This window comes from Oncorhynchus clarkii, chromosome 13 (genome assembly GCF_045791955.1).
Source record: "Oncorhynchus clarkii lewisi isolate Uvic-CL-2024 chromosome 13, UVic_Ocla_1.0, whole genome shotgun sequence".
In the NCBI taxonomy this organism is placed as follows: Eukaryota; Metazoa; Chordata; class Actinopteri; order Salmoniformes; family Salmonidae; genus Oncorhynchus; species Oncorhynchus clarkii.
The window spans coordinates 9,115,788-9,135,787 of NC_092159.1; the positions used below are offsets into that span (position 1 = coordinate 9,115,788).

Here is a 20,000-nt window from a genome sequence, read left to right on the forward strand (position 1 = left end):
CGTTTTCATCAAAAGTCTCCTACTAAAGTATTCATGTCTTTCCCTAGGGAATGGGTCTGGTGGTTGGCCAAGCCCTGACACAATATAACAGGTAAACATTACTATCTTTTAACTGGCAACTTTAATGATCTACTTTAGAATTCACCTTTTCATATTTTTGGTCTATTTCTATTCAACAAATGAGACCTACTTTTTACTCTAGTCTCAGCTTGACAGCTTGCATTCTAGGTGTGTGTGTGTGTGTGTGTGTGTGTTTCTCAGAGCAACCAGGTTTGGATGTTAATATTCAGGGTGAAAACACCAGGAAAAGCTGTCTGTCTGCTTAGAAACAGGAAGAGCTGTCTGTCTGCTTAGAAACAGGAAGAGCTGTCTGTCTGCTTAGAAACAGGAAGAGCTGTCTGTCTGCTTAGAAACAGGAAGAGCTGTCTGTCTGCTTAGAAACAGGAAGAGCTGTCTGTCTGCTTAGAACCAGGAAGAGCTGTCTGTCTGCTTAGAAACAGGACGAGCTGTCTGTCTGCTTAGAAACAAGAAGAGCCGTCTGTCTGCTTAGAAACAGGAAGACCTGTCTGTCTGCTTAGAAACAGGAAGACCTGTCTGTCTGCTTAGAAACAGGAAGACCTGTTTGTCTGCTTAGAAACATGAAGAGCTGTCTGTCTGCTTAGAAACAGGAAGAGCTGTCTGTCTGCTTAGAAACAGGAAGAGCTGTCTGTCTGCTTAGAAACAGGAAGAGCTGTCTGTCTGCTTAGAACCAGGAAGAGCTGTCTGTCTGCTTAGAACCAGGAAGAGCTGTCTGTCTGCTTAGAGACAGGAAGACCTGTCTGTCTGCTTAGAGACAGGAAGACCTGTCTGTCTGCTTAGAGACAGGAAGACCTGTCTGTCTGCTTAGAGACAGGAAGACCTGTCTGTCTGCTTAGAGACAGGAAGACCTGTCTGTCTGCTTAGAGACAGGAAGACCTGTCTGTCTGCTTAGAGACAGGAAGACCTGTCTGTCTGCTTAGAGACAGGAAGACCTGTCTGTCTGCTTAGAGACAGGAAGACCTGTCTGTCTGCTTAGAGACAGGAAGACCTGTCTGTCTGCTTAGAGACAGGAAGACCTGTCTGTCTGCTTAGAGACAGGAAGACCTGTCTGTCTGCTTAGAGACAGGAAGACCTGTCTGTCTGCTTAGAGACAGGAAGACCTGTCTGTCTGCTTAGAGACAGGAAGAGCTGTCTGTCTGCTTAGAAACAGGACGAGCTGTCTGTCTGCTTAGAAACAGGAAGAGCTGTCTGTCTGCTTAGAAACAGGAAGAGCTGTCTGTCTGCTTAGAGACAGGAAGACCTGTCTGTCTGCTTAGAAACAGGACGAGCTGTCTGTCTGCTTAGAAACAGGAAGAGCTGTCTGTCTGCTTAGAAACAGGAAGAGCTGTCTGTCTGCTTAGAAACAGATCACATTAAAGTAACAGATGATGAGATATTTCATGTCCATCCATATACTCATAACCCCAGGGCAGACATTTATGTTGATTGTCATGTTCTCTCCCTGTGTCTGTCTCCAGACAGTACAAAGACAAAGAGGAGGAGAACCATGGAGGGTTCTTCTCTACACTCACCAGTATGGTAAGAACACATCTGATCCTACAATGAAATATAGTACAACATATTGGGCCACTTTCCCCAGACACAGATTAAGTCTAGTCTAATGATCTATGTGACCCACCAACACACCGCAACAACTAATCGTTCTCCTAAACAACTGTCAATTTTGTCAACATTCTCTCATTGTAATTCCTGTCTTGTCCACAGGTGGGCAGTATGTTCATTGCAGATGCAGATGAGAAGCTCTCAGTACAGTAAGTACATGCTTAGAGTAGAAGTTGCCCTTAGCCACAGATCTAGTAGGTGAAAAACACAGACCTGACTGTAGTTCAGTGTCTATAGGACAACTTCATCCATGCAGAGTGATCGGGACCTCTCTGGTCCCTTAGTCAGTGTGATGTCACAAATACAATCTGGAACCATTGTTCTAATGGGCTGATATTGACATTTTGACCCCTCTCTGACCTCCCCCAGGACCAATGAGGCGATTCTGCTGGCGCTGTACGAGGCCGTGCACCTCAACCGCAACTTCATCACTGTTCTCGCTCAGGTGACTTAGACTACTTCAACTGTCGCTAGGAACAAAACTACTTCTACTGTCCCTAGAAACAAAACTACTACTACTGTCCCTAGAAACAAAACTACTACTACTGTCCCTAAAAACAAAACTACTACTACTGTCCCTAGAAACAAAACTACTACTACTGTCCCTAGAAACAAAACTACTACTACTGTCCCTAGAAACAAAACTACTACTACTGTCCCTAGAAACAAAACTACTACTACTGTCCCTAGAAACAAAACTACTACTACTGTCCCTAAAAACAAAACTACTACTACTGTCCCTAAAAACAAAACTACTACTACTGTCCCTAGAAACAAAACTACTACTACTGTCCCTAGAAACAAAACTACTACTACTGTCCCTAGAAACAAAACTACTACTGCTGTCCCTAAAAACAAAACTACTACTACTGTCCCTAGAAACAAAACTACTACTACTGTCCCTAGAAACAAAACTACTACTACTGTCCCTAAAAACAAAACTACTACTACTGTCCCTAGGAACAAAACTACTACTACTGTCCCTAGAAACAAAACTACTACTACTGTCCCTAGAAACAAAACTACTACTACTGTCCCTAGAAACAAAACTACTACTACTGTCCCTAAAAACAAAACTACTACTACTGTCCCTAAAAACAAAACTACTACTACTGTCCCTAGAAACAAAACTACTACTACTGTCCCTAGAAACAAAACTACTACTACTGTCCCTAGAAACAAAACTACTACTACTGTCCCTAGAAACAAAACTACTACTACTGTCCCTAGAAACAAAACTACTACTACTGTCCCTAGAAACAACTTTTTCTTCTACTTTATCTTTTTTTCTATTTTCGCTCAGGTGAAGTTAAACTACTATTTATAGAACCAAAATGTATTCTATTTAAAAAATATATTTTGGCTTTGAGGCAAAGAAGTTGATTGTCTCCTTCCTCCGCTTGGGAGGAGGCGGACAGAGAGGGTGAGGGAGGGAGGCGGACAGAGAGGGTGAGGGAGGGAGGCGGACAGAGAGGGTGAGGGCGAGAGGCAGAGAGAGAGGGTGTGAGTGAGGGAGGCAGAGAGAGAGAGAGAGAGAGGGGGAGAGTGAGGGTGGAAGGCAGAGAGGGGGTGAGGGTGGGAGGTATAGAGAGAGAGGTTGAGGGCGGAGATAAAGAAGGGGGAGGGGTAATTGGTTCTTTTTCTAAAGTCAGTGTTTTAGTTCTATCAGATGCCAGCATCTCTGATGTCTGATAGTGTTGTATAGAATGACCTGACGCTGATTGGAGAGAGGAGGAGAGGAGAACAAATAGGTGGAATTGTCTTTGTTCTGGTTTCATCTGCTCAGCTTTCCTTGAAAGTCATGTGTTCTCTCTCCCTCTAATCCCATTATCTCTCTGTCTGCCTCCTCTACCTCTCTTTCTTCTCCTCACTCATTTGCTCTGTCACCTGTCAATCAACAGAGTCACCCAGAGATTGACATCCCGACCACACCCATCACCCCTGTTCCGACCACTCCCACGACGCCGCTTGGCACAACCCCGCTCTCTATGGACAGTGAGTAACATGATTGGTCCGGACTCTGTCCATGAACGAATGACATTTACAGATTAATTATTGACTGAATGAGTGAATGAAATGAAACCTTTATTAGTAGTAATAATCACTAGTGTTTAAATTGATGTAGTTACTATTTTTTAAATCTTTCCTGTTTTCTGTTACTGGGGTAATTCTGGAAAATGGAACGGTTGGCCAACCAAGTCAACCAAGACCCCTCCACTCCTTTAGTTCCCCTCCACTCCTTTAGTTCCCCTCCACTCCTTTAGTTCCCCTCCACTCCTTTAGTTCCCCTCCACTCCTTTAGTTCCCCTCCACTCCTTTAGTTCCCCTCCACTCCTTTAGTTCTCCTCCACTCCTTTAGTTCCCTTCACTCCTTTAGTTCCCCTCCACTCCTTTAGTTCCCTTCACTCCTTTAGTTCCCCTCCACTCCTTTAGTTCTCCTCCACTCCTTTAGTTCTCCTTCACTCCTTTAGTTCCCCTCCACTCCTTTAGTTCTCCTCCACTCCTTTAGTTCTCCTCCACTCCTTTAGTTCTCCTCCACTCCTTTAGTTCCCCTCCACTCCTTTAGTTCCCCTCCACTCCTTTAGTTCCCCTCCACTCCTTTAGTTCCCCTCCACTCCTTTAGTTCTCCTCCACTCCTTTAGTTCCCCTCCACTCCTTTAGTTCCCCTCCACTCCTTTAGTTCCCCTCCACTCCTTTAGTTCCCCTCCACTCCTTTAGTTCCCCTTCCCCCTTAAAACCAGTGGACATAGGAGGAAACATTTTAACAAGCGTCTGAAACATTCTGTTTTAAAGAAATACGTTTCTCGTCATTGTTTTTGGCCGTCCATTTTTGATAACCCCTCCATACACGTGCGCCACACGAACACACACAATCTGAACCTGTTCAGTTCACGTGCAATGTAACTGTTTAAACATGCATGGTGTGTGTTTCTCGCTAAAAGCCATTTGCTGTATGAAATATTAACTGAACTGGCTTCAAATACAGATGAATCTTTCAGGTAGAGAACCATGTCACCACACACACACACACACACACACACACACACACACACACACACACACCCTTTTCCCTCTGTGAACCATGTGCTTAGCTGGCATCATGGCCATGATGTCATAACCAGTCGTCTTGGACCTGATCCAAGATTGGTGGGATGAGGACAAATCGAAATGGAGGGAGGAGACTGGGGTGGAGTAGAAGTTGTTGGCTCCTGTTTTATCTGTGAAACTAGCATCTGAGATGTGAGATCCACCTGACTGTCTCGTATAGCGTCTTGACTAGCTAATAGTGGATCACTTCATAGCTTCACTTCTTGTCTCTACCGACAGTAAAGCTCATTATTAGGTCGAACGTTCAACATGCAAATAACATTCCATTAACGTTACTATGAAGTTAAATTAACGTTGTTGAACATAAATGGCCGTGTTTCTCTCCCTACCAGTGATGGATGTTGCAGTGGAGTTGCCGTGAGGTTGAGGGGTCTCTCCCTGGAGTTGCCGTGAGGTTGAGGGGTCTCTCCCTGGAGTTGTTGAGGGGTCTCTCCCTGGAGTTGTTGAGGGGTCTCTCCCTGGAGTTGTTGAGGGGGATCTCCCTGGAGTTGTTGAGGGGTCTCTCCCTGGAGTTGATGTGAGGTTAAGGGGTCTCTCCCTGGAGTTGTTGAGGGGTCTCTCCCTGGAGTTGATGTGAGGTTGAGGGGTCTCTCCCTGGAGTTGTTGAGGGGTCTCTCCCTGGAGTTGTTGTGAGGTTGAGGGGTCTCTCCCTGGAGTTGTTGTGAGGTTGAGGGGTCTCTCCCTGGAGTTGTTGTGAGGTTGAGGGGTCTCTCCCTGGAGTTGTTGATGGGTCTCTCCCTGGAGTTGTTGTGAGGTTGAGGGGTCTCTCCCTGGAGTTGTTGTGAGGTTGAGGGGTCTCTCCCTGGAGTTGTTGAGGGGTTGAGGGGTCTCTCCCTGGAGTTGTTGTGAGGTTGAGGGGTCTCTCCCTGGAGTTGTTGTGAGGTTGAGGGGTCTCTCCCTGGAGTTGTTGATGGGTCTCTCCCTGGAGTTGTTGTGAGGTTGAGTGGTCTCTCCCTGGAGTTGTTGTGAGGTTGAGGGGTCTCTCCCTGGAGTTGTTGAGGGGTCTCTCCCTGGAGTTGTTGGGAGGTTGAGGGGTCTCTCCCTGGAGTTGGGTGGTTGAGGGGTCTCTCCCTGAAGTTGTTGAGGGGTCTCTACCTGGAGTTGATGTGAGGTTGAGGGGTGTCTCCCTGGAGTTGATGTGAGGTTGAGGGGTCTCTCCCTGGAGTTGTTGAGGGGTCTCTCCCTGGAGTTGTTGAGGGGTCTCTCCCTGGAGTTGTTGAGGGGTCTCTCCCTGGAGTTGTTAAGGGGTCTCTCCCTGGAGTTGTTGAGGGGTCTCTCCCTGGAGTTGATGTGAGGTTGAGGGGTCTCTCCCTGGAGTTGTTGAGGGGTTGAGGGGTCTCTCCCTGGAGTTGTTGAGGGGTCTCTCCCTGGAGTTGTTGAGGGGTCTCTCCCTGGAGTTGTTGAGGGGTCTCTCCCTGGAGTTGTTGTGAGGTTGAGGGGTCTCTCCCTGGAGTTGTTGTGAGGTTGAGGGGTCTCTGCCTGGAGTTGTTGAGGGGTCTCTCCCTGGAGTTGTTGGGAGGTTGAGGGGTCTCTGCCTGGAGTTGTTGGGAGGTTGAGGGGTCTCTCCCTGGAGTTGCTGTGAGGTTGAGGGGTCTCTCCCTGGAGTTGATGTGAGGTTGAGGGGTCTCTCCCTGGAGTTGTGAGGGGTCTCTCCCTGGAGTTGTTAGGGGTCTCTCCCTGGAGTTGGGAGGTTGAGGGGTCTCTCCCTGGAGTTGTTGGGAGGTTGAGGGGTCTCTCCCTGGAGTTGTTGGGAGGTTGAGGGGTCTCTCCCTGGAGTTGTTGGGAGGTTGAGGGGTCTCTCCCTGAAGTTGTTGAGGGGTCTCTACCTGGAGTTGATGTGAGGTTGAGGGGTGTCTCCCTGGAGTTGATGTGAGGTTGAGGGGTCTCTCCCTGGAGTTGTTGAGGGGTCTCTCCCTGGAGTTGTTGAGGGGTCTCTCCCTGGAGTTGTTGAGGGGTCTCTCCCTGGAGTTGATGTGAGGTTGAGGTGTCTCTCCCTGGAGTTGTTGAGGGGTTGAGGGGTCTCTCCCTGGAGTTGTTGAGGGGTCTCTCCCTGGAGTTGTTGAGGGGTCTCTCCCTGGAGTTGTTGAGGGGTCTCTCCCTGGAGTTGTTGTGAGGTTGAGGGGTCTCTCCCTGGAGTTGTTGTGAGGTTGAGGGGTCTCTGCCTGGAGTTGTTGAGGGGTCTCTCCCTGGAGTTGTTTGGAGGTTGAGGGGTCTCTCCCTGGAGTTGCTGTGAGGTTGAGGGGTCTCTCCCTGGAGTTGATGTGAGGTTGAGGGGTCTCTCCCTGGAGTTGTTGAGGGGTCTCTCCCTGGAGTTGTTGAGGGGTCTCTCCCTGGAGTTGGGAGGTTGAGGGGTCTCTCCCTGGAGTTGTTGGGAGGTTGAGGGGTCTCTCCCTGGAGTTGTTGGGAGGTTGAGGGGTCTCTCCCTGGAGTTGTTGGGAGGTTGAGGGGTCTCTCCCTGGAGTTATTGGGAGGTTGAGGGGTCTCTCCCTGGAGTTGTTGGGAGGTTGAGGGGTCTCTCCCTGGAGTTGTTGAGGGGTCTCTCCCTGGAGTTGTTGAGGGGTCTCTCCCTGGAGTTGTTGAGGGGTCTCTCCCTGGAGTTGATGTGAGGTTGAGGGGTCTCTCCCTGGAGTTGCTGTGAGGTTGAGAGGTCTCTCCCTGGAGTTTTTGATTGGTCTTTCCCTGGAGTTGTTGAGGGGTCTCTCCCTGGAGTTGTTGAGGGGTCTCTCCCTGGAGTTGCTGTGAGGTTGAGGGGTCTCTCCCTGGAGTTGTTGAGGGGTCTCTCCCTGGAGTTGTTCAGGGGTCTCTCCCTGGTGTTGTTGAGAGGTCTCTCCCTGGAGTTGATGTGAGGTTGAGGGGTCTCTCCCTGTAGTTGTTGAGGGGTTGAGGGGTCTCTCCCTGGAGTTGTTGAGGGGTCTCTCCCTGGAGTTGTTGAGGGGTTGAGGGGTCTCTCCCTGGAGTTGTTGAGGGGTTGAGGGGTCTCTCCCTGGAGTTGTTGAGGGGTTGAGGGGTCTCTCCCTGGAGTTGTTGAGGGGTTGAGGGGTCTCTCCCTGGAGTTGTTGGGAGGTTGAGGGGTCTCTCCCTGGAGTTGTTGAGGGGTTGAGGGGTCTCTCCCTGGAGTTGTTGAGGGGTCTCTCCCTGCAGTTGTTGAGGGGTCTCTCCCTGGAGTTGTTTTCTGCCAACAACGGCACATTCTCAGGTTCCCCCTCCCCACCCAGACCCCCCCCAGACTGTCCTAGCTAAATCCTTGCTTCATGCCAAGAAGATATTTTAGTTTATTTTTGACCGTTTCATTTGAAAACAATCACAGTAAAGTTCTTAGCTGTTACCCAAATGGATCTTTCAACATTTCAACATAGCATTAGTATTATGTTGAACCAACGCTGTGTGTCCTGCTTTCCAGTGATGAACTCTTCAGAACTTCCCCTGGATCCTAACCTTCAGACCAGTAACCTGCTCATCACCTTCCTCAAGTACTCCTCCATCGTCATGCAGGACACCAAAGGTTTAAATACACGGCTATCTCCATCTCTCTACCTCTCTCTATCTCTCTACCACTATCTCTATCTCTATATCTCTACCACTATCTCTCTATCTCCATCTCTCTACCTCTCTCTATCTCTCTACCACTCTCTATCTCTCCACCAATCTCTCTCTACCCCTATCTCTTTCTCTCTCTATCTCTACCTCTCTCTATCTCTCCACCACTATCTCTCACTATCTCTCTCTCTACCCCTATCTCGCTTTCTCTATCTCTATCCCTCCACCACTATCTCTCACTATCTCTCTCTACCTCTACCCCTATCTCTTTCTCTCTCTACCTCTCACTACCTCCTTATCTCTCTCTCACTATCTCTCTCTCACTATGTCTGTCTCTGTCTGTCTGTCTGTCTGTCTGTCTGTCTGTCTGTCTGTCTGTCTGTCTGTCTGTCATCAATCATTAAAACATGTTTTAATTATTTAACCGTTATTTAACTAGGCAAGTTAGTTAAGAACAAATTATTTTTTACAATCACGGCCTAGCCCGGCCAAACCCAAACCCGGACGACGCTGGGCCAATTGTGTGTCTTCCCCCCTTTCTTCTCCTCTCTTCTCCTCTCTTCCTCCCTTTCTTCTCCTCTCTTCCCCTTTCTTCTCCTCTCTTCCCCTTTCTTCTCCTCTCTTCCCCCCTTTCTTCTCCTCTCTTCCCCCTTTCTTCTCCTCTCTTCCCCCCTTTCTTCTCCTCTCTTCCCCCTTTCTTCTCCTCTCTTCCCCATTTCTTCTCCTCTCTTCCCCCTTTCTTCTCCTCTCTTCCCCCCTTTCTTCTCCTCTCTTCCTCCCTTTCTTCTCCTCTCTTCCCCCCTTTCTTCTCCTCTCTTCCCCCCTTTCTTCTCCTCTCTTCCCCCCTTTCTTCTCCTCTCTTCCCCCCTTTCTTCTCCTCTCTTCCCCCTTTCTTCTCCTCTCTTCCCCCCTTTCTTCTCCTCTCTTCCCCCCTTTCTTCTCCTCTCTTCCCCCTTTCTTCTCCTCTCTTCCCCCTTTCTTCTCCTCTCTTCCCCGGTTTCTTCTCCTCTCTTCCTCCCTTTCTTCTCCTCTCTTGCCCCACTTCTCTCAATCCTCTTCTCAAAATACCAGCTGTCAAGTTGTCCTCCCTCTCTCTCCTTCCCAATTCTTGCTACTTTGCCTTTTCATTGAGCTCTTTTTCAGTCCACATCTCTCCATCAATGTGTATATCTCTCCCTCATCTGTCCTTTCTCATCCTTCCTGTCTCCCCTCTCCTTATTCCATATGAATAGTGCCAGATTAATTTTCTCTCTCTCACCATCTCTCTCTCTCTCTCTCTGTATCTCCTCTCTCTCTCTCTCTCTCTCTCTCTCTCTCTCTCTCTCTCTCTCTCTCTCTCTCTCCAGATGAACACAGACTCAACAGTGCCAGACTCTGTCTCATCATCCTCACCTGTATAACGGAGGTATGTACACCTGTATAATGGAGGTATGTACACCTGTGTGACGGAGGTATGTACACCTGTGTGACAGAGGTATGTACACCTGTGTGACGGAGGTATGTACACCTGTGTGACGGAGGTATGTACACCTGTGTGACGGAGGTATGTACACCTGTGTGACGGAGGTATGTACACCTGTGTGACGGAGGTATGTACACCTGTGTGACGGAGGTATGTACACCTGTGTGACGGAGGTATGTACACCTGTATAACGGAGGTATGTACACCTGTGTAACGGAGGTATGTACACCTGTGTAACGGAGGTATGTACACCTGTGTAACGGAGGTATGTACACCTGTGTAACGGAGGTATGTACACCTGTATAACGGAGGTATGTACACCTGTGTAACGGAGGTATGTACACCTGTATAACGGAGGTATGTACACCTGTATAACGGAGGTATGTACACCTGTATAACGGAGGTATGTACACCTGTATATCGGAGGTATGTACACCTGTATATCGGAGGTATGTACACCTGTGTATCGGAGGTATGTACACCTGTGTATCGGAGGTATGTACACCTGTGTATCGGAGGTATGTACACCTGTATAACGGAGGTATGTACACCTGTGTGACGGAGGAATGTACACCTTTGTGACGGAGGTATGTACACCTGTGTGATGGGTCTCAATCTCTCTGCTTCTCTGTCTCCGTCCCTTCCGCTCTTATTGTCTCTCCTCCTCTTTGATCTCTCTCTGTCTTTCTCTCTGTCCTATAGGACCAGTATGATGTCTTTCTCTCTGTCCTATAGGACCAGTATGATGTCTTTCTCTCTGTCCTATAGGACCAGTATGCTGATGTCTTTCTCTCTGTCCTATAGGACCAGTATGATGTATTTCTCTCTGTCCTATAGGACCAGTATGCTGATGCCTTTCTCTCTGTCCTATGGGACCAGTATGCTGATGCCTTTCTCTCTGTCCTATAGGACCAGTATGCTGATGCCTTTCTCTCTGTCCTATAGGACCAGTATGATGCCTTTCTCTCTGTCCTATAGGACCAGTATGATGTATTTCTCTCTGTCCTATAGGACCAGTATGCTGATGCCTTTCTCTCTGTCCTATGGGACCAGTATGATGTCTTTCTCTCTGTCCTATAGGACCAGTATGCTGATGCCTTTCTCTCTGTCCTATAGGACCAGTATGATGTCTTTCTCTCTGTCCTATAGGACCAGTATGCTGATGCCTTTCTCTCTGTCCTATAGGACCAGTATGATGTATTTCTCTCTGTCCTATAGGACCAGTATGATGTCTTTCTCTCTGTCCTATAGGACCAGTATGATGTCTTTCTCTCTGTCCTATAGGACCAGTATGATGTCTTTCTCTCTGTCCTATAGGACCAGTATGATGTCTTTCTCTCTGTCCTATAGGACCAGTATGATGTCTTTCTCTCTGTCCTATAGGACCAGTATGATGTCTTTCTCTCTGTCCTATAGGACCAGTATGATGTCTTTCTCTCTGTCCTATAGGACCAGTATGATGTCTTTCTCTCTGTCCTATAGGACCAGTATGATGTCTTTCTCTCTGTCCTATAGGACCCGTATGATGTCTTTCTCTCTGTCCTATAGGACCAGTATGATGTCTTTCTCTCTGTCCTATAGGACCAGTATGATGTCTTTCTCTCTGTTCTATAGGACCAGTATGCTGATGCCTTTCTCTCTGTCCTATAGGACCAGTATGATGTCTTTCTCTCTGTCCTATAGGACCAGTATGATGTCTTTCTCTCTGTCCTATAGGACCAGTATGATGTCTTTCTCTCTGTCCTATAGGACCAGTATGATGTCTTTCTCTCTGTCCTATAGGACCAGTATGCTGATGCCTTTCTCCATGACGACAACATGAACTTCAGAGTTAATCTACATAGAATGGTAAGAGTGTGTGCGTGCGTGTGTGTGTGCGTGTGTGTGTGTGTGTGTGTGTGTGTGTGCGTGCGTGCGTGCTTAACCTGTGTTCTGTGTATACAGCCCATGAGACACAGGAAGAAGGCAGCAGAGAAGAACGTCCCGTCCAGACCACTGGTGTGTGCTGTTCTAGGTACGTGGAACCATTCAACATGGTCTAGTCTGTAGTCCGTGTTGTAGCTGTGGATCAGAGCATTAAGAGATTCACATACATTTGAATTGTACAGTAAAGACTCTCTATCTTTTCTGTCTGTCTGTCTGTCTGTGTCTCTCTCACTCTGTCTCTCTCTCTGTCTTTCTCTGTCTCTCTATCTTTCTGTCTCTGTCTCTGTCTCTCTCTCTCTCTCTCTCTCTCTTCTCTGTCTCTCTCTGTCTCTCTATCTCTCTCTCTCTCTGTCTGTCTCTCTGTCTCTCTGTCTCTCTCTCTCTCTGTCTCTCTGTCTCTCTGTCTGTGTCTCTCTCACTCTGTCTCTCTCTCTGTCTCTCTCTGTCTCTCTATCTTTCTGTCTCTGTCTCTGTCTCTCTCTCTCTCTCTCTCTCTCTCTCTTCTCTGTCTCTCTCTGTCTCTCTATCTCTCTCTCTCTCTGTCTCTCTATCTCTCTCTCTCTCTGTCTGTCTCTCTGTCTCTCTGTCTGTCTGTCTGTGTCTCTCTCACTCTGTCTCTCTCTCTGTCTCTCTCTGTCTCTCTATCTCTCTCTCTCTCTGTCTGTCTCTCTCTGTCTCTGTCTCTGTCTCTCTCTCTCTCTCTCTCCCTGTCTCTCTCTTCTCTGTCTCTCTCTGTCTCTCTATCTCTCTGTCTCTGTCTCTGTATCTATCTCTCTGTCTCTCTGTCTCTCTCTGTCTCTCCAGATCTGATGGTTGAGTTCATCGTAACTCATATGATGAAAGACTTTCCTATGGATCTCTACATGTAAGATGGCTGCCCTGTGTCTCACACTTTACAATCAACCAAACATGTTATTACACTACCCAGATGCGTACATTACAAGTGTGTTTAATCATGATACTTGTGTGTGTATGGTGTGTGTGGTGTGTGTGTGGTGTGTGTGTGGTGTGTGTGTGGTGTGTGTGTGGTGTGTGTGTGGTGTGTGTATGGTGTGTGTGTATGGTGTGTGTGTGGTGTGTGTGTGGTGTGTGTATGGTGTGTGTGTGTGGTGTGTGTATGGTGTGTGTGTGGTGTGTGTATGGTGTGTATGGTGTGTGTGTGTGGTGTGTGTGTGGTGTGTGTATGGTGTGTGTGTGGTGTGTGTGTGGTGTGGTGTGTGTATGGTGTGTGTGTGGTGTGTGTATGGTGTGTGTGTGGTGTGTGTGTGGTGTGTGTATGGTGTGTGTATGGTGTGTGTATGGTGTGTGTATGGTGTGTGTGTGGTGTGTGTGTGGTGTGTGTGTGGTGTGTGTGTGGTGTGTGTATGGTGTGTGTATGGTGTGTGTATGGTGTGTGTATGGTGTGTGTGTATGGTGTGTGTGTGGTGTGTGTGTGGTGTGTGTGGTGTGTGTGTGGTGTGTGTGGTGTGTGTGGTGTATGGTGTGGTGTGTGTATGGTGTGTGTTTGGTGTGTGTGTGGTGTGTGTGGTGTGTGTATGGTGTGTGTGGTGTGTGTATGGTGTGTGTGTGGTGTGTGTATGGTGTGTGTGTGTGGTGTGTGTGTGGTGTGTGTATGGTGTGTATGGTGTGTGTATGGTGTGTGTGGTGTGTGTTTGGTGTGTGTGTGGTGTGTGTGTGTGGTGTGTGTATGGTGTGTCTATGGTGTGTGTGTGGTGTGTGTATGGTGTGTCTATGGTGTGTGTGTGGTGTGTGTGTGGTGTGTGTATGGTGTGTGTTTGGTGTGTGTGGTGTGTGTGGTGTGTGTATGGTGTGTATGGTGTGTGTGGTGTGTGTATGGTGTGTGTGTGGTGTGTGTGTGGTGTGTGTTTGGTGTGTGTGTGGTGTGTGTCCACCAGGCGTTGTGTACAGGTGATCCACAAGCTGATCTGCTACCAGAAGAAATGCAGAATCAGGTTACACTATACCTGGAGAGAACTGTGGTCAGGTAAGAACACACACACACACACACACACATTCAGAACACACACACACACACACACCACACACACACACACATTCAGAACACACACACACACACCACACGCAACACACATTCAGAACACACGCAGCAGTTGGCGCCTGACATTTGACAGGCAGCATGTACATTTTCTGGGCATTTGATAAATGTACCGGACCCATCTGCATCGGGTGTGTAACGTGATCAGGGCGTCCACCTCGGCTGAATTCTGATTCTCACTTTGAAGATGTTAGATGAACTGTCCACATGTACTTTTCCTCAACAAGACGAGTCACAAACAGCTAAATCACATTCAGAACATCCAGAACACACACACTCACACACACTTAAACACATTGATAACACACACTCACACACACTGAAACACATCCAGAACACACACACTCACACACACTTAAACACATTGATAACACACACTAACACACACTGAAACACATCCAGAACACACACACTCACACACACTTAAACACATTGATAACACACACTAACACACACTGAAACACATCCAGAACACACACACTCACACACACTTAAACACATTGATAACACACACTAACACACACTGAAACACATCCAGAACACGCACACACACACACACACACACACACACACACACACACACACACACACACACACACACTTAAACACATTCAGAACACACAAACTTAAACACATCCAGAACACACACACACACACACACACACACACACTTAAACACATTCAGAACACACACACACACACACACACACACACACTTAAACACATTCAGAACACACACACTCACACACACTTAAACACATTGATAACACACACACACACACTTAAACACACACACTCACACACACTTAAACACATTGATAACACACACTAACACACACTGAAACACATCCAGAACACGCACACACACACACACACACACACACACACACACACACACACACACACACACACACACACACACACACACACACTTAAACACATTCAGAACACACACACACACACACACACACACACACTTAAACACATTCAGAACACACACACACACACACACACACACACACTTAAACACATTCAGAACACACACACTCACACACACTTAAACACATTGATAACACACACACACACACTTAAACACACACACTCACACACACTTAAACACATTCAGAACACACACACTCACACACACTTAAACACATTCAGAACACACACAAACACACACTTAAACACATTCAGAACACACACACACACACACACACTTAGCAATTGATTGTCAGTGATGAGCAGAGAACAACACATGAATAATGAAAACCTTTGATCTGACGTTGTTTCTGTTGCTGTGATCAAACCAGTGTATGAAACATGAAACCAAACAGTTTGGGCGCTGCAGCTGTGTGGGTGTGGGTGGGTGTGTGTGTGTGTGGGTGTGTGTGTGCGTGTGCGTGTGTGTGAGCGTGTGTGTGTGAGCGTGCGTGTGTGTGTGTGAGCGTGTGTGTGTGTGTGTGTGTGAGAGCGTGGGTGTGTGTGTGAGAGCGTGGGTGTGTGTGTGTTTGTGTCAGTCAGTCAGTCAGTCAGTCAGTCAGTCAGTCAGTCAGTCAGTCAGTGCGTGCGTGCGTGCGTGCGTGCGTGCGTGAATATATTTTTGATGTAATGTGCTTGCTATGTCGGTTTTTTCCCCCTGTATATCGCAAGAGCACCACCATTGCATTCATCCTTGCATTTCCTCACTGAGTTACAGTATGATACAATAACACTTAATCATTGTTTTTAAAGTGTTAATTTGATATAGTCAGTAACACATTGTAATGATGCCTTGCTGAGATGTTTATCAAATCTATTGTATCACAACCTAGATCCTAAATGTTTAATCTTGTGAACTAAGTTTATTTAGTCGAGGATAGTAGCTATATGTTTTCCTAATACTTGCTGCTTTGAAACTGAAGAGACCCATCCAATTCGTTCATGATGACCGTCTCAAGCTAATATTTTTTTTATGTTCAGAGCTTTCTCTGTACACTACTGTATCAGTTCTGCCCCACATTTTGATGTAATTAAGACATTAATTAGTCAGTCTACCATGCTCTTCTACTCACAGAATAGACAAACATCAAGCAAACCTGGGCTCATTCAATTATGTTTATTCTGTTCTCCCTTAACTGCAATGAATGACTTTTTTATTTGTATTGTTTTTGAACAGAAATTGGACTTTTTGGGAGCTCTACCCCTTTAAGCACTGGGATAAAATGGTTTTATTTTTCCGTCCGTCCGTCCGTCCGTCCGTCCGTGAATTATGCCTGCGGCTGGCGTGTGTGTGTGCCAGTCAGTCAGTGTGTGTGAATGTCTCTCCATGAATTATGCCTGCGGCTGGCGCGCGCGCGTGTGTGTGAATGTTTCCATGAATTATGCCTTAATAAAAGCACTGCTTTATAAATGTATTCATCTCTTCAGCTCTGTAGCTTCCTGCACTACCAGAATACCCTCAGTACACTACCAGCATACCCTCAGTACACTACCAGCATACCCTCAGTACACTACCAGCATACCCTCAGTACACTACCAGAATACCCTCAGTACACTACCAGCATACCCTCAGTACACTACCAGCATACCCTCAGTACACTACCAGCATACCCTCAGTACACTACCAGCATACCCTCAGTACACTACCAGAATACCCTCAGTACACTACCAGAATACCCTCAGTACACTACCAGCATACCCTCAGTACACTACCAGCATACCCTCAGTACACTACCAGCATACCCTCAGTACACTACCAGAATACCCTCAGTACACTACCAGCATACCCTCAGTACACTACCAGCATACCCTCAGTACACTACCAGCATACCCTCAGTACACTACCAGAATATCCTCAGTACACTACCAGCATACCCTCAGTACACTACCAGCATACCCTCAGTACACTACCAGAATACCCTCAGTACACTACCAGAATACCCTCAGTACACTACCAGAATACCCTCAGTACACTACCAGAATACCCTCAGTACACTACCAGAATACCCTCAGTACACTACCAGAATACCCTCAGTACACTAACAGAATACCCTCAGTACACTAACAGAATACCCTCAGTACACTACCAGAATACCCTCAGTACACTAACAGAATACCCTCAGTACACTACCAGAATACCCTCAGCACACTAACAGAATACCCTCAGTACACTACCAGAATACCCTCAGTACACTACCAGCATACCCTCAGTATACTACCAGAATACCCTCAGTACACTACCAGAATACCCTCAGTATACTACCAGAATACCCTCAGTACACTACCAGAATACCCTCAGTACACTACCAGAATACCCTCAGTACACTACCAGAATACCCTCAGTACACTAACAGAATACCCTCAGTACACTACCAGAATACCCTCAGCACACTAACAGAATACCCTCAGTACACTACCAGAATACCCTCAGTACACTAACAGAATACCCTCAGTACACTAACAGAATACCCTCAGTACACTAACAGAATACCCTCAGTACACTACCAGAATACCCTCAGTACACTACCAGAATACCCTCAGTACACTACCAGAATACCCTCAGTACACTACCAGAATACCCTCAGTACACTACCAGAATACCCTCAGTACACTACCAGAATACCCTCAGTACACTAACAGTGTGTTGTCTGTTCAGACCCTCAGTAACAGTGTGTTGTCTGTTCAGACCCTCAGTAACAGTGTCTTGTCTGTTCAGACCCTCAGTAACAGTGTGTTGTCTGTTCAGACCCTCAGTAACAGTGTCTTGTCTGTTCAGACCCTCAGTAACAGTGTTGTCTGTTCAGACCCTCAGTAACATTGTTGTCTGTTCAGACCCTCAGTAACAGTGTGGGTGTTCTTCTCTCTTCCTTTCCACCTCCTCTGTCTTTCTATTGTCTCACATACTAATGAGTCTAGCAGAGGGTCTGAACAGTTACTATGTCCTCCTGTCTGTTTCTCCTTCCATTCAGAGACAAGCAGTGGTTGTGTTGTATTATAATAATATTGTGTGTTTCTCCATTCTGTTTCAGTGGTTGTGTTGTATTATAATAATATTGTGTGTTTCTCCATTCTGTTTCAGTGGTTGTGTTGTATTATAATAATATTGTGTGTTTCTCCATTCTGTTTCAGTGGTTGTGTTGTATTATAATAATATTGTGTGTTTCTCCATTCTGTTTCAGTGGTTGTGTTGTATTATAATAATATTGTGTGTTTCTCCATTCTGTTTCAGTGGTTGTGTTGTATTATAATAATATTGTGTGTTTCTCCATTCTGTTTCAGTGGTTGTGTTGTATTATAATAATATTGTGTGTTTCTCCATTCTGTTTCAGTGGTTGTGTTGTATTATAATAATATTGTGTGTTTCTCCATTCTGTTTCAGTGGTTGTGTTGTATTATAATAATATTGAGTGTTTCTTTGCCTTCTCTTTTTCCACCAGCTCTGATCAACCTGTTGAAATTCCTGCTGTCCAATGAGACCGTTCTGTTGGCCAAGCACAACATCTTTCACCTGGCTCTACTGGTGAGAACACACATACATCCACTAATATCTACCCCTAGACCCTAACCCATAGCTCCTAACCCATAGCTCCTAACCCCTAGCTCCTAACCCCTAGCTCCTAACCCCTAGCTCCTAACCCCTAGCTCCTAACCCCTAGCTCCTAACCCCTAGCTCCTAACCCCTAGCTCTTAACCCATAGCTCCTAACCCCTAGCTCCTAACCCCTAGCTCCTAACCCCTAGACCCTAACCCATAGCTCCCTAACCCCTAGCTCCCTAACCCATAGCTCTTAACCCCTAGACCCTAACCCATAGCTCCTAACCCCTAGCTCATAACCCCTAGCTCCTAGCTCCTATGAAATATTACTGTATATTACTTATACCTATTTTTCATTCCTTAAAGTCATTATCTCTGTTCAGGCAGTAGCAGTCAACCAGACAGACAACATTATCTCTGTTCAGGCAGTAGCAGTCAGCCAGCCAGACAACGTTATATCTGTTCAGGCAGTAGCAGTCAGTCAGCCAGACAACATTATCTCTGTTCAGGCAGTAGCAGTCAGCCAGCCAGACATTATCTCTGTTCAGGCAGTAGCAGTCAGCCAGACAGACAACGTTATCTCTGTTCAGGCAGTAGCAGTCAGCCAGACAGACAACGTTATCTCTGTTCAGGCAGTAGCTGTCAGCCAGCCAGACAACGTTATCTCTGTTCAGGCAGTAGCACTCAGCCAGCCAGACAACATCATCTCTGTTCTTATCGTACTTTAGTCATCCTAATTAGGGAGCCTATCCTGCCTTAGTGTGCTGCAGAGCTGTCTGACTAAAACACTTTACTAGATGTTACCTTAAGGAGGTAAGGCTCACTTCCATGAACTGTCTCTGTCCCTCTGTCTAGTTGTTGTGTACATTCCTCTCTCATGCGGTCTGTGTGTATCTAACCAAATGTAGCAGGAGTAAAAGTGTATCCATCTCAGACTGAGCTGGGGAAAAACTGCAGCAGTGGATTATGGTTGTTGTAGTTTATTACCACGTTCTTGCGCTGAACTAGGTTGAATATTTGCTTAATGAAAACTACAACGCCCTTCAGCCCGTGTCCCACATAGTTCTTTATTCTTCATTATTTCTCTCATGAATGATTTGATTTCATTCTAGAGAAAACTTGTGTTTGTAATTGAACCGAAGTTGGTCAATTAGTTGTTTAACCCCCCCCCCCCCCCCCGGTTAATTGCTCAGCACTACTCAGAGTGCTCATGTATTTCCTTTGTCTCTGTGTCTCTCTCTCTCTTTCTCTCTCTCTCTCTCTCTGTCTCTCTCTCTGTCTCTCTCTCTCTCTGTCTCTCTCTCTGTCTCTCTCTCTCTCTCTCTCTCTGTCTCTCTCTCTGTCTCTCTCTCTCTCATGCCCTCTCTCTCTCTCTCTCTCTGTCTCTCTCTCTCTCTCTGTCTCTCTCTCTGTTTCTCTCTCTGTCTCTCTCTCTCTCCCTCTCTGTCTCTCATGCCTTCTCTCTCTCTCTCTCTCTCTCTCTCTCTCTCTCTCTCTCTGTCTCTCATGCCCTCTCTCTGTCTCTCATGCCCTCTCTCTCTCTCTCTCTCTCTCTCTCTCTCTCTGTCTCTCATGCCCTCTCTCTCTCTCTGTCTCTCTCTCTCTCTCTGTCTCTCTCTCTCTGTCTCTCCCTCTCGTGCCCTCTCTCTCTCTCTCTCTCTCTCTCTCTCTCTCTCTCTCTCTCTCTGTCTCTCTCTCTCTCTGTCTCTCTCTGTCTCT

The 20,000-nt window shown here is 46.8% G+C and overlaps 1 protein-coding gene across 2 annotated transcripts in view; it reads left to right on the forward strand.

Annotated features, from left to right (window-relative positions):
• The window catches only part of LOC139424357 (armadillo-like helical domain-containing protein 3), a 57,198-nt gene that overhangs the window by 13,661 nt on the left and 23,537 nt on the right, over nt 1-20,000 (forward strand). For both annotated transcript variants that reach the window (XR_011635930.1, XM_071176100.1), the window contains exons 10-21: nt 48-91; nt 1,536-1,596; nt 1,783-1,829; nt 2,050-2,125; nt 3,582-3,675; nt 8,189-8,290; nt 9,672-9,730; nt 11,570-11,635; nt 11,732-11,801; nt 12,518-12,578; nt 13,609-13,697; nt 18,185-18,267. Coding sequence is in view for 1 of the 2 variants with exons in the window: in XM_071176100.1 (XP_071032201.1) it covers nt 48-91; nt 1,536-1,596; nt 1,783-1,829; nt 2,050-2,125; nt 3,582-3,675; nt 8,189-8,290; nt 9,672-9,730; nt 11,570-11,635; nt 11,732-11,801; nt 12,518-12,578; nt 13,609-13,697; nt 18,185-18,267 (852 nt within the window). In the remaining variant the exon portion in view is untranslated. The remainder of the gene's footprint in view (nt 1-47; nt 92-1,535; nt 1,597-1,782; nt 1,830-2,049; nt 2,126-3,581; nt 3,676-8,188; nt 8,291-9,671; nt 9,731-11,569; nt 11,636-11,731; nt 11,802-12,517; nt 12,579-13,608; nt 13,698-18,184; nt 18,268-20,000) is intronic.